The sequence below is a fragment of the Mugil cephalus genome, chromosome 5, assembly GCF_022458985.1.
Source record: "Mugil cephalus isolate CIBA_MC_2020 chromosome 5, CIBA_Mcephalus_1.1, whole genome shotgun sequence".
Taxonomy (NCBI): Eukaryota; Metazoa; Chordata; class Actinopteri; order Mugiliformes; family Mugilidae; genus Mugil; species Mugil cephalus.
In genome coordinates, this window is record NC_061774.1 from 1,324,989 (window position 1) to 1,339,996 (window position 15,008).

At 40.8% G+C, this 15,008-nt stretch overlaps 1 protein-coding gene across 2 annotated transcripts; it reads left to right on the forward strand.

Moving 5' to 3' along the window:
- mgarpa (mitochondria localized glutamic acid rich protein a) lies at positions 1-13,704 on the forward strand. 2 transcript variants are annotated; one of them, XM_047585626.1, is made up of 8 exons: positions 1-229; positions 2,978-3,078; positions 3,283-3,388; positions 5,016-5,027; positions 8,343-8,633; positions 10,402-11,756; positions 11,916-11,962; positions 12,130-13,704. In XM_047585626.1, the coding sequence occupies exons 1-7, from the start codon at positions 154-156 to the stop codon at positions 11,949-11,951; spliced, it is 1,977 nt and encodes a 658-aa protein (XP_047441582.1). In that variant the 5' UTR covers positions 1-153; the 3' UTR covers positions 11,952-11,962; positions 12,130-13,704. The 2 variants fall into 2 exon arrangements, with proteins under 2 accessions (XP_047441582.1, XP_047441583.1); XM_047585627.1 differs by lacking the exon at positions 11,916-11,962.
- The last annotated feature ends 1,304 nt before the right edge of the window (positions 13,705-15,008 follow it).

A 15,008-nucleotide genomic window follows, 5' to 3' on the forward strand; every position in this document is an offset into this window, starting at 1 on the left:
GCATCGTGTGTGTATATATATATATCGGCAGTAGAGGGGGCAGGTCTGTCCTCCCCCTCCTTGCACGTGTCTCTGACTCTATCGCTCCAACAGCCCTTCATTCAGCATTTGCTGAAACTGCAGCGTTCACGCAGTAGCCCTCGGACAGCAGCGATGTTTTCCTGCAGAGCGGCCTGGCAAAGGTGTGGGCCTTTGGCACGGAGAGCGGCCTACAGGTTGCCACAAGATGGTGAGCATAAATACTCAACACAAACCTGTTCATGTTTTTTTTTTTTTTTATGTATCTTAATTGCGCTTAAATGTGCCGCTTTCGAGTCCCTCTTTACCAGTTACGCCCTTGGACTGTAGCAGATGGAATGGTACACTCTGTCCTCATGTGAATTTCTGTGCATGGTTGATACCTAAAACTGGATAGCAAGTGTTGTCCGTGGTAGGTGAAGGTCAGCTCAGCTTTTTGGCTGTACTCGGCCTGAACGGCTTTTTTTTCTTCTTTTTTTTGTGTGGACATTTTGAGTAAAATATTTTGTTAGCTGATACGTTTCCGATCGCTGTATAGTTTAATCATTATCATGGATTTTGACGGCGACTAGAACCTCTTACACATTCTCTTGTCTGCGTTGGCCTGCTGGGAAGAGCAGCAAAGGAACAAATCAAGTTTCTAATCCAATGTAAACAATACGTGTTACTCTTTTAATATAAATGTTTGTGGCTTTTTATAAGTAATGCCACACGACGAGACTCGTGGTATATGCTTTGTGAACTACGGTAAAACAAAAAGGCCATTTAAATTAAGTGGTAATACACAGCGGGTACGTCTCGTGTCGTTATGTGTGTATGTGACCTTCATCAGTCTGCGTGGCGTGGAAACATGGTCGCCACTGTCAGTCACGTGGTGTTCGCGTAGGACGGTTGTTGAAATTGAGGCAAGCATAGGCACGAGCCACAGCAGCCCGTCAAACGCTTGCGTCAACCAGGCCACCGCTGGCCGGGTTCTGTCCGCTAACGCGGTGACATAACTTGGAAGGATTAAACCCCTGTCCTCTCTGTCATCACTTGTGCTCTTGTACATTAACAAGTAGGCTCCGCTAAGTACACCCTTAATAAGACGACAAAGTGCCCCTGCTCACCGCCGCCATTTTCATGTTGCATAATGTCCTTGACAGGAATGTCTTAACAGGTTACTAAGTAATATGCAAGTATTTATTTGAAGTCGGCACAAACAGGATGTCACTGGAAAGGTTTAGCTGGAAATGTTAGCTTATGTCCTTGACCTTTTTTCTCTGGTGTCAGGCTGCTCTGCAGTCATCCCTAACTGATGCAAGTAATGCCCTAATTCTTAGCTTAAAAAGTGCTAGCATGGTATACGAGCTGCCTTGATGTTAGGTCATATTGGGGCCCTCATTAGTCTAGTCTAAACCCAAAATTAATTCAGTGACATGGCAAATATGCCGGACGCCAGGCACTTGCTCCAGTTGCAGGGCTTCTACGGGTTAGTGGTCCCACTTAATCGGACGAGGGTATCATGGAATAATCCTGTGACTGTCTGACCTTCATCCCTTCTACTGGTCACAAAGTTTCACCAACTTAGTGGCCCTCAACTCAACTCTTTTTAGACCTGAGCCGATTAACAAGTATAAATAACAAAGTGGTAGGGTGCTGTGGCAGAGGCTGCTTCACAGGATTAGCTTCTGAGAATGTGAGGAGTATAATACCCTCAACACTGGATCCGACAGTGCCCCAATGATCTGAGCTTCTCCAAGAACTTTTAATCTTTTGACACTGTTTTCTTCCATAGAGAACATCATGTTGCAAGGCTTATTCCAACATATAATGGAATATGGCCCACACATGAAATTTGCAATTTATGCTATTGTACTGTTTAGTTTTAACAGTACGTGGCACTAGTGTCTTGAATACTGTAGTTTCTTCACAAAAAGAGATTAATCAAAGAAGACTTTTGCTCCAGGTGACCAAAAGAAAAGTGTGTGTGTATGTACATATATGCATATATGTGTGTGTGTGCATATGTATGTGTATATGTGTGAGTGTGTATACACACACACACACACACATACACACACATAAAACAAATAGTAAAAATTACTCAAACTAACCGGCCACTTTATAAGGTACATCTGGCTAGTAAAAGGTTGACCCCCTACGTGGTGTACAGGTACAGATGTTCCTGTACACTATCTTCATGTATGCTGACCTGGCTAGCATCTTACACGCTGCTACTATGTACTGGACTGTCTCAGGGACATCTTTGCACAGTCTGCACCTTGGGTCTGATCTCCTGTGGTAGATCCTGGCCTCTATGGCTCTTGTACTTAGGGCTTGTTCTTGTGCTGCCATGATTACATAGTGCCTCTGTGCTGTGTGTCAGTCCAGTATTTTCGAGCCATTGGTAGGTTTTCTCGATATCAGCCACTTCTTTAATTCAACAGTGGTACATGGCGTGTAGGGACTTATCCCTCCAGGTTGTCTGCTCCTCCTCTGCACGCTCATATATATATATATATATATATATATATATACACATATATATATATATATACACATATATATGTGTGTGTGTATATATTATTTTTTCACAATTATTTTTTTTTCCTTCTGCTGCTGCTAAATGTTCCTTAACTTACAAACTGTTGCTTTTTGCTTAGTCAAACCACATTTGCAGTGGGTTTAGTTGATTAAAGTCATTCTTCAATCTCCCCAAGTTTAATGTTCTATCATATCATGTTCACAGAAATCTACTCCTCAAAATGCAAGAGTGAGAGGCATTATGAACCAGCAAAGCACCTTGAGGCACTTTCTCACCAATCCTCTAACAATACTAAAGCTTATCTGCTCATGCAGAACAGTATTCCTTTTCTGCATTTATATTGCAAAGCATATCCTGTGGAATTTTCTAATCAAAGTCTCTATTAAGGAATCATATGAGTTATCAGGTTATTGACCTTCTGATTCTTTGCAGTCATGCAGCGGCGGCCAATGTCGTCAGTTCCAGGTGGTTCTGGGGAGAACATATTGTATGCCGTGCTGTGTGGTGGAGCCTTTGTCGCTTCTTTGGCATATGTAAGTTGTGTTATTACTTTCAGGTTCAATACATCTAATGATGGTTACACACACTATTACCTCCAATCTACCCTGAACAAGAAATGAGCTAAGCTTGTAAAATGCAACTAATGCAAAGTATCTCAAACTGAATTTTCTTCTTTTTTTTTTTCAGGAATCAGAGCTCATCAGAAATTACATTAAGATCTTTTGCTCTCTTTGCAGGCATATAACACTGTGTCCACAGATGGCATGAGATATAATGAGCGCATTGCAGAAATCAGAGCCAGACCAAAAGACAACTGGGTGCCTAAACCCTGGCCACCTAAGAGTACGTCTTCCTCATTAACCACTTGCATTTCCTCCCCCTTGACCTTAAGCTAGTTTGGATCTGACAGTTCCCTTCCACTGCTTTGGTTATTGTTCCTGTCATAGTAATGCATGTCTTTCAAATGAAAGGATCTAGCGCTAGTGCGAATCACAGTTGATCAAGTTTACAGTTCAGCACACTTCAGTATTTAAGAAACAAGCTCCTGAGAAATCCTATACCTATACCTATGTATCAGACGAACATTGATCCAGATTTCATACTGTCAGCCTTCAGTCTTGTCTTTATTTGGCTTAGCTACCGCTCATCAACATTTATCAGACTTCCACAACATTCAACCTCCACAATATGATGCTGCATTATTGCAGAGCTGCTTTTCCCAGTGTTAACACTTTTCTAAGTATTGCTCAAATGTACCTGTTGATATAAGCAAGTCTTAACATTTTGGGTATTTTGTATTTATTCATGAGATTATCTTTAATTTGTTTGTGTGGTGCAGCTTTGAAAAGTTACAGATCAGTATCTGCATTTTCAGATAATCTGTATCATGGTATCCTAAAAAAGTAAATACAGAGCCAAATTTGTATTTCTATCTTATCATATATTTACTCCCACCAAATGACATCTATTTACTGTCCTAGACCTGGTTTATGTGGTTAGTCATGCAAGGTGTTTTGGCCTGATGTAAAGAGCACCAATTCTCAGCTGACCTTGCGGTTATTGTTTTGGACATCTCCTGGCAATAGTTTAACAAACCACATAAAAGAATACTCCAGCTTCAGTACCTAGATTTCAGATCATCATCTGATCTAGCAGTAAATTGCTCTTGTTATTTAAAGGTCAGTGTGTAGAATTGCAGGTACCTTGGATCCTAATTTTCACACATGCACTGAAGAGCTATGTTGAGCTATATGAATACTTTAGATGAGTGCCAATCTGTTTATTTGCCATTCAGTTTGATTCCACTCTTATTGTTTGTCCATCCTGGGAAAAACATTCCAGTTCTGATATACGTGGTGTGTTTTGCCTAAATAAGAGAATCAGTACCGTTGTGTATTTATTTATCTTTTTCCCCCTGAGACATGGCCTTTTCTCCCTTCTAAACAAACATCCCCTGACCCATCATACTCTGCTGTGTGTGTTCTGTTTGAATGTTTTTGTAGTGTTTGTGATCACTCGGCTGTTTCATTTGTTCTGGCCAACTGACATTAAACTGCCCGAGTTTGTTTGATTTAGTTTGACAAGTCTGAATAGAGCCTGGGCTGATACCATCAGGATCAGCAGCAGCACAGCCACTGTGTGCTGTGAATTATGTAAACTATGCTGCTGTCTAGATGAACCATTTCACCACATACAATAAACACAGGCTCACAGTTTCAGGGAATTATAATGAATGTTCAGTTATCACACCATTTGACACGTTACTCTTTGACCACATGATAAACCCTGACATTCTCAACTTTTAAAGAAAGGGAACAAAATGGAAACTCTTAAAATGTAAATGTAATGATTCACACAAACCTGATTCTTTCTGATTCAGCTGTAACTGAATGGAGATACTTGAATGGTTATAATGTGTTGTGAATTGTTTCAATGAGTTACTAACACTGATGTTTTTGTTTGCTTGCAGGCAGCGGCGAGGGTGAGTGGTGCTATCACACACGTTGCTTTCAATCATTCTCACTGCTTGATAGCTCTGGATGCTGACTAACCTGGGTTGCACAAAGTGTCAGCATGGGCTTCATTGTGCTTTTAATTTTTGAACTAACCTAAAATTCGATCTAGTAATAAAACTCTTCATCACACTAAATGGTGGCATGGTTCCAAGATTAGATGGCAAAGGAGAAACAAGGGAACTGTATTGAGTACTGTAATAATTCCTTAGATAGAAGCATACATACATGAAGCTCAAAGAGGTGGTTGAACGCAGGCTCGGAAATCTTTCTGTATCTAAAAGTGAGCAAATGCTCACAACAGGCTAATAGATGACATAGCAAATATGCAGTTGGAATTATTTCAAAGCCTGTTTATTAAAAGGGACTGAGTTTGATGAAGTGACCTGTCTCTTCTCAGTTTTGATTAGGTTAGAGAGCACTGCTCGACTTCAATAGGCACTCTAGTAACACGGCCCACTACTGGCTTTTTTTCATGTTTTATTCAGGGCCGAGAGCCAAAAATAGGATAAGATCACGGCTTCTAATCACACGGTGCTGCACATTTAATAGCTTAACTAAAGTGAATGTCCATACTACTCGGATTGGGCCATCTGCCTTTTTTAATTCAAGCTGTGTGTGGCTGACAGGCGCTGAGCGAATTGTATCTGATATTTCTGTTTTCACACAAGCTTGTCTAAGTTGTCTAACGGTTTCTTTTAGTATTTGGGGGATAAACATGTAGGTGTATAAGAGGGAGGAGAAATGCATGCATGCTTATAGCACAGTGTAAATCTTTGCTCCTGCTCAGCTATTAAACTGGATGCTTTTAAACATATACATGCTTCATAATCCTTTTGAGTAACGTTAGTTATATTTCCATAGTTGCATTTCATCCAAGTCACTAGTTCAAGATCATATATATACATGGAACATATCTTATTCTTTGTACAACTGAGATCTACTTTGCTACACAATGTTGACAAATGTGTCCTCCTACTTGGGTTGTCTTTGACCTCTCCTGGTATTCTTCCTGACCCAAATTGTCCCTCATTTGATACCACTCTGTCCCTCTCTTCCTCACTCCTCCTCACTCTTCATTGTGTTTCTCGTGCTCCTGGTTCGAAGAAATTGGCTAGTTCTTTTACTCTCCCCAACATATGTCAAGTGAGATACTCTAGTGAATTCTTAATAAATTCCTTTAGGTTTTCTTCACATAGAGCACTTGCCACTGACACCACCAGTGCATCTTGCAAGCAGCTGCTTTTCTATGTGCCATTTCATCCATATTCACATTCATAGAGCCTGTGGTTTAATAGACACTGACAGTGATGTTGGTTTGTGAATTGAATGTGGCTTTTTAAAGGGCAACATTTCTGCCTTCTATCTGTCTAATTATCTGTCTTTACTCTTTTCAGTGTAAATGGTTAAGCTAAGGTCCTCTGTGGCCGCATGGATATTCGTCCTAGAACTGGATCTGAACCGGCAAACAAAATCCCTCTTCTCCTTTCTTCCTCTCCTGTACTGCTAAGAGAAAAAAGAGCCCTCTACTCACCCTAGAACCCCTGGACAATACTGTGAAGGATACTGAGATTTGTTATTTCTTTGGGACTGTGTTGGCAAATGTTAATATCTGCATCTGTAAAGAGGATTTGTGTCTTGACTACTATCCCCACATTTGATTTGACAGGTCTTTCTTTTGTCAGCGGTCTACATCTTTGTTAGCACCACTACGAGTTAACCATTGGTTATGTCAGTACTTGCAGTAATTTGTTTTTGTGAACAATTGGCAAGTTGTTTTACTTAAACACTATTTCTAAATGGAAATGGATGGACGTCATCCATGCATAACAAATGGAGATGCACTACTGTGAGTGGTGCTGTTCTGTTAACATTATCCAAGGGATGTTGTTGTCATGCTGTGTTCTTGATATGATTGAGGGCTACATGGATATTGTATCATTTGGAAAAATCTGCTTTACTAAACTGGATGGGAGAAAAAAAACATTATTTACTAGATTCAAACTGTTCCAGCTGGACGCCATATATTATATTAATTAATTCGCTATTCCAAATTATTCTCATTATGTTGCAACATGGGTCCTCCATGTTGCAACATAATGATTGCTCAAAGTTGTCAATGGTGAAAGTTTTCAAAGTCTGAGAGACCATGTTGATGCTAGACCTGTGGCTTACTGTTTGGTGTATCCTTATTTATGGTAAAATGTGGAATAAATGGAGAGATCACTCGGTTAAATATTAAAGACGCACAACCTACCTGGGGTGTCTCGGTGTCTCACTGCCTGTCCCACTTTCAGAGTTCCAGATAAACTATATCTTATTAACTGGATGGTAAGAACCAAGATTCTTCACTCCCCTCTACCCTGCACCTAAACCTGCACTTCCTTCCCTCCCCTTCCTTTTCCCCAGTCCCCCCTCTCGTTTTTGGTCCTTCTTCCCTCCTTTTGAGTTTGCATGAAATTTGTCTTGTGAATGTATCTTTACAATTTTTTTTTTTTCAGGCAAGGCACAGGTAAGGTGTGAAGTGACATGTTTAGAATTTCTATTTCACTGTGGTCTTCTAATAGAAACAAATTCCGAGGTGCATCTACTTTCGATAGATGCCATATTTCGATCAAGCTGTCATTCAGTCTCTCATTTGTACACAGTTGATAGAAACCAAATAGAGGATAAAACACACACACATTAGAAATGTGCTGTGTTAAAAATGTACCATGAGTCCAGATAAATTTTGAAACAACTTTTCCATCAAGTACATCATAGAGCTGTGGATGTGGTTCACAAAGTTTCAATGAAATAATTGCCTATTCTCCATTGATTCAAATGATACACTCATACTACAACATCAAAATGGTTTTAAAGTGTAAGCAACGGTGTTGCATTGCATTGATTTCTCAACTGATACCAATTAGTGAAATGTTCCTGCACATTAAGTTCAAAAGCATCCTTATGTAATCACTGGAAATTCAAATTAAGATTACAACACGGGAGTAATCATCTCTGAATCCTGAACGAGTACTGTTGAATGTATACATTGAAATGTGCATGAAGAATATTTAGTGGGTATTTCTTTGTGTTGTATAGTTAAAAGAAATTGGATAGAATCTTAGCTACTGATAGTTATGGTATAGTTTTGACTTTTAAAAATTATGTTTTATGTGATGTCTAACGTGGAGACCTGAGTCTTTTCAAACTGCATGTGTTTGTAGAATAACGCACTCAAACCTCAGGATGAGCGCTCAGACAAACTCTCTTATGTCCTTTATCAATTTCTTGTGTTCCAGATGATGAGGAGGAGGAGGCGGCGGTGGCGGCAGCAGCAGCAGCAGCAGCAGCAGCTGAGGTTGAGGTTGAGGAAGAGGAGGCCCCTGTGGCTCCTGTTGATGCAGAGCCTGTAGTGGAGGAAGTCGCAGAGGAAGTTGCTGAGGCCGCTGAGGTGATCGTAGAAGCTGTTGAGGTGCAAGACATGGAGACGGCTGCAGAAGAAGTAGCCCAAGTGGCAGAAGCTGTTGAGGAGGCCACCCAGGCTGTTGCAGACCCAACTGCAGTAGCTGCTGAGGAGCCTGAAAGCAACGGTACGACTGCATCTGAGGAGGAGGCAACTGTCTCAGAAGCCTGAGGTTCCACATACTCAGTGCAGGGAGAAACATACATCACATAAACGCACACAACCATCTCTACACCACTTTAGAGAGCCCCTAAAAGAACGCAGTCCTCTCACACAACACTGGGAACAATAAAACTTTAAGTCGGTGTCTTTAGAACCACTAGAGGCTAGCTGCTACTTTCGGTGGCTGGGTTCACCTTTCTTTTGTTTTCCTAAAAGTGTATATTTGCTCTTGTATTTATTGAAGTAGTTAAAACGGGGCAGCTCTGAGTATAATCTAAGTGTTAACAGCAATGGCTTGCCTTTTCTGTTGTGCAGCATAGATCACCCATTGACACATCTTTATTTGTTTGTGTTCTCGTGGGGTTTACGGAACAGCAGATCCGATGATTTACAACTGCACAACAGTGAAACATTTCCAAAGTGGATGCTCATTTGCAGTTATGAGTGAAATAAATGTGATCACTCTGTAAACACAAATCCCTCATTTAGATTGACCGTGATAATAGACAGTTAGCCCAAAACCTGGTCATTCCCCTGTGAAATTGTAGCCTTAAATAGTATTGTCTTCAACCAATCAGACTCTACTAAATAACAAGTAACAACAGAATGCTGTGATATTCATTAGTACTCTTTTTGTTGTGGAAGCACTCATTCAGTTGAGTTTTGGTCAAGTCACTGTGTTTCTTTGATATAAATCTCTGTAATGTTGTACTATTTTGTTAGGTATCGCAGAGCAGGAGGAGCCCGTTTAGTCTTAAACGTCCAGTTTTGTATATTTACAGCAAGACAAAATGGCTCTGAGACGATATGCAAACTCTGTGACTGCTGCAGTGTGTTCTTTTCCCCTAGTTTAATGTGAAACTGTCGAAGAAATCTTAAGGTCAGATAAAGTGTAAAACAAACGAACAAACTCATACGTGATACAAGCCACATGTGATCATATTTTTATTTTGCTTATAACTTGGTAATGAACACTGTGAACAGTTTACAATAACCAACCAAGCCATACAATAAAGCTTCTATCAAAATGCAAAGGTTTACTGCAGTCTTTGTCTGAATTGGTCTCTTTTTACTATTATTTATACTTTTGATCGTTACATTTTTAGCCATTCATTCCAAGTTACAAACCTTTTTATTCCTTACATATTTCTACTCATAATTGAATTTGTCTTTTCATTTCACGTTACATTTGTTTATACATCTATAGTGAGTTCTTCAGCTTTCCATTGCTATTTCTTTTAACTGCATTTCTGCAACTCTTCTACACTGTGTGACATTCACCTGGTCCTTTTGCATGACATTTGTGAATGTTCCATGTGTATTTTTCAAAATTGTGGATTTTACTTTTACTCACTGTATATTCTATACATCTTTTATTACATTTTTTGATGGCCAAAGAATACTGGGTTTATTTTTTAAATTGTAATTCACACCACCAATTTATTTTCTCTACATGTTCTAACAGTGGTTGTTCTAACCGCATTGAAACAGTACAATGTCTTTGGATGTGCTTTTGTTTTCATTCGTCTGGAATATTTCTTTGGGAATTTGAACTTCCTTAAACCTGAATGTAGCCACAATTTACCAGATATATTTGCATTAACTCATCTATCACTAGAATGGTTACGCAAATACTTGCTTACTATGGCTAATCATCTTAACTTGCAGGCTGAATGTATGAAAATGTAACTTGACCGTTAGTGACATTTGGATGGCTGGATTTTCTGTTGCAGTGCTACTGGCAGCTGCCTCTCTAGAGGCACCGAAGATAGCTGAAGTAAAGGAACAATTGGTAGCTACTGTTGAAGATAACATAAAAGAGCCTTTGACACTAACTGAGGCAAAGTCTGTTGAAGAAACTGAACCAGGTGCGGAAGCCCCTCCTGAAAATCAAGAGGCCCCTGCACCAACAGAAGTTTCTCCAATAGTTGAGGAGGCCCCTGCACCAATGGAAGTTTCTCCAGTTACTGAGAACGCTCCTGTGCCAGTGGAAGTTGCTCCAGTTGTTGAGGAGGCCCTTGCACTAGTGGAAGTTGCGCCAGATGTTGAGGAGGCCCCTGCACCAGTGGACGTTGCTCCAGTTGTTGAGGAGGCCCCTGCATCAGTGGACATTGCTCCAGTTATTGAGGAGACCCCTGCACCAGTGGACGTTGCTCCAGTTGTTGAGGAGACCCCTGCACCAGTGGACATTGCTCCAGTTGTTGAGGAGGCCCCTGTATCAGTGGAAGTTGCTCCAGTTGTTGAGGAGGTCCCTGCACCAGTGGAAGTTGCTCCAGTTGTTGAGGAGGCCCCTGTACCAGTGGAAGGTGCTCCAGTTGTTGAGGAGGTCCCTGCACCAGTGGAAGTTGCTCCAGTTGTTGAGGAGGCCCCTGTACCAGTGGAATGTGCTCCAGTTGTTGAGGAGGTCCCTGCACCAGTGGAAGGTGCTCCAGTTGTTGAGGAGGCCCCTGTACCAGTGGAAGGTGCTCCAGTTGTTGAGGAGGCCCCTGTACCAGTGGAAGGTGCTCCAGTTGTTGAGGAGGCCCCTGTACCAGTGGAAGTTGTTCCAGTTGTTGAGGAGGTCCCTGCACCAACAGAAGTTGTTCCAGTTGTTGGGGAGGCTCCTGCACTAGAAGAAGTTGCTCCAGTTGTTGAGGAGGCTCCTGCACCAGTGGAAGTTGCTCCAGCTGTTGAGGAGGCCATTGCACTAGAAGAAGATGTTGAAGTGGCCCCTGCACCAGTGGAGATTTCACCAGATGCTGTAGGAGTTGTTGAGGAGGACCTTGTGACAGTAGAAGAAACCTCAGCACAGGTGGTTGAAACCTTGGCACCAGTAGAACCTGATGCTGCCACAGCTTTAGATGAAGAACCAGTAACGGCCACAATTGCAGAAGCAGTTGTAGCAGCCCCTGCCTCAGAAGTGGCCACCCTTGTGGTGCAACAAGTGGCTGAAGCCTCTGTGGAAACCCCAGTAGACAAGAAAGAGTATATTGTCATTGTTCTGGAGGGAACACCTAAAGAAGAAAAGAGGCCCAAGGTGTTAGGAGTGGGGCCCGTGACTGGTAGAGTCATCCCAGCTCAAGACGATGATGATATCCCTGCTTCTGAGGTACCAGGTTATGTTTTTCAGACTTTCTAAAGTTGATAAAGACTTTTTGTTGTCCCAGTGCTTTAGTAGAAGTCTAATCAAATATTCACTGCTGCTTTTTAAATCAATGTGGGCTGCAAAACCATAACTAACATGGCTTTTAAAAACTCTGCTACCCAGGGTAAGCGCCGTCTTCTCAGGATGCAAATGCAGTAGTTTCAACAAAGGTACCAACAGTTAAATTACTTCAGCCTTGGCAGAATAAACTGTGGATATGGACATGGATATTTGTTACTGAATTTAAATTTTACACTTAGAGTCCACATCCTTGTGCTTAGGCTTATGCTTAAATACCAATTTGGAATGACATTCATGTTTTTTTTCTCCTACACAGTGAGCAGCTCCTGAATGATGACAATCCTGCGGAAGAAGAGGATGTGCCTTTCTCCAACACTTCCCCCTCCTCTTTTTACCCTGAAACATCAGGGTGTAAAGAAACACATTTCATTGTTTAGACTGGCATCACCTTTATCGAGCTACCATCCTAATGTATACGAAGTGGGCCTAATAGCCCATTACTACAACATTTTACATTGACTTTCTAGTTCCAGGTGAGCCTAGTAAGTAGTTCATAAGATCCCTGGTTTATCTTCCACTCGTATTCTCGTAGCATCTGTGAATTGCATTCTGTTTAGAGCTGAGGACTAATCTGAGCCATTTCCTTTCCCTCTCCTGATTGTTACAGCAGACTTGGTAGCCTCAGATCACTCCAGTGGAATATATTGACACTTTCTACAAGATTCTGTTAACCTAATCACGGCCTAGCTATTACAGTGTTATCGCTTTCCAAGATCTGTGCTTCTAGTCACCAGCATGCTTTACAATGCCCATCCTCAAGTTTTGTGTGCTGCGTGTGTCGTTAAAATGAAGAGCTGGAAGCACCCGCTGCAGTTTTCTTGTTTAATCGACTAACATTTTGAGCATGGTGGCTAAAGAGCCTGTGGAGCTGCCGTGCTACCTCAGTGTTTTTAATGTTTTCAAGTCTTTACAACAACACTCCAGACCTCTTCTTTATGCTATCAGTGTTACGTTCCTAAGCCAAAAACACTTTAAGGTTACTAAGCCATTTACGTAAACTATGCACATTCTTCATTTAGCTCTAACTAGAAATCACCGAAACAACTAGCCCTTGTATTGCTGCTATCACTGGATTCATGTTTTCTTCCTTCTTGGTTATGTTCCATTTTGTGATGTCACTGCTGGTATTATTGGCCTTTACAGTTCTAACATACACACATAGTCATACAATATGGCGATTGTACAGAAATATTAGGAACCTCCTTAAGTTGTAACCTTTTTTTGCACAACCCATATTCCGATATATCAAAGCTGAAAGGAGTAGAGGTAGAGTGTTCTTTCTTTTTTAAGAATTTATATTGAAGTGTAGCTTAGTGTCATGGCCCAATAGGAAGCCATCAATACTTCAGGTAGGAAAATTAATAAGTTGTCTTGTGTTCTTTCAGTTTCTGCTACTTGGTCCCTTTTCATGGTTTCCTTGTTTTGTTCCAGCAGTCAGTCCTGCGTGGATGTGTAATTCAGAGGCTTGCAGTAAGTACAGAAAGATGTGATGCTGATGTGCTGGTATGTCATGAAGTTTGTGAAACTGTTACAGTAAGTTTGAAGAAAAGTCTCCAGTGTGGAACCCTTGCTTGCCTTGTAGTTCTCTATTCCTTGATTCACTCCTTCAAACTTTTACACCTCTGCTGTTATTTGTGACTTTGTTTGCTTGACGTAAAACAGTCATGAGACTGAGAGGGAAGATGTGAGGATCAGTGTTGTATTGTGTATTTTAAACCTGTGCTCATAGGCTAGTTTCAGTTATAAGGAAGTAAGTGTTTAGCAAAGAACAGAAACTGTGACACATACTGTTTTTCTTGTTTTGCAAAATAAAAGAGGGATTCAAATATTATCTGTCATTGTCATTTTTAACCACTTTCCACAGAATCATGCCATTTAACTTGACTTCAGGCAATAGTTTGTGCTTCTGTCTGCTATAATACAGTAGTAATTATAACAATAATAATGCATTAATCTAAAAGGGCTAACTGTTCAGTAATAAGAGAACTCGGTAACCTTGTTAATTAAAATGTATTGTGGTCATTTTGTGTTTCCACACATTTAAAGTGTAGTTTTTTTCTTCTCTTTTATCACAATTACTGCAGGATCTCAAAAGGTATTGAGGCAGGAAAAACAATCAGGATTGACATCCACACATGAAAAGTTCCTGTATTTTTTCCTCTGTCCTTACCGTGAATGGAAGTGCATGTAGAAAAATACTTAAATTGTTAATCTTGTAAAAGGGTTTAACTAAGAGGACTGGCTTTGGCAAACTTTCTTTGCGACTGTGAAAGTTTGCTGCAAAAAGAAGGTGGTTATTTGTCGATATATTTTAAAGAATAATGTCAACACAAAGCAATGATCATATCCACCACATACTTATGAGCATGATATATCAGAAACCTCCACAGGGAATACACCTCAAACAAATATCAGCTCGGATTTAAGGTGTAGGTTTTGGCACAACACTGATTTTGGCCATGATTCAAAAGGTGGTAACTGGAGCTAATTAAGACAACATTTTATGTCAAATGACATCTTCCTTCCCATGGAGGACAAGCAGAACAGACAGTTATTCACCTTCCAAACCACAGACTGGGTAGCGGCTCTGCTTCATTATTACCAGGACTGAGAGGCTGAGAAGGAGCTTCTCACTGGCTATACAGAGTACAAACTATTCTGTACAATAAAACTTAATTGGCACAGTGTGTGTTGTTGCAATTAAATGTGACTTCTGCTGTACCTGCATACCATGCAGGTGATGGTATACAGTACTTTGGTAAACTTTGATACAAGCTCCCTGGCTGCTGGTAGTGGTTGCTGAGTGTCAGGGGATTATCATAGTTGGAACTTCTTTCTTGGTCCTCTGTAAAAATAGTCTGTAAGTGCCTATGTCTGTAATGCAGCCTGACCTCCATTTCACCAAAATACAGATAATACACTGTGGCTTCACTGATTTTATACAACTGAGAATGGATGAGCCTACTTTTTTACTTGATATTGAATAATTTATGTTGCTGGTGGACTTGGCCTCTAGGGTCACTGTTTATCAATACATCTTGTACGGCCTTTACCACAAAGGAGTATTTGGGGTAAATGAGGTCATGACAGTGACACTTTTTCCCAGAGTTCATTGTACTCAAACTGCATAGAGAC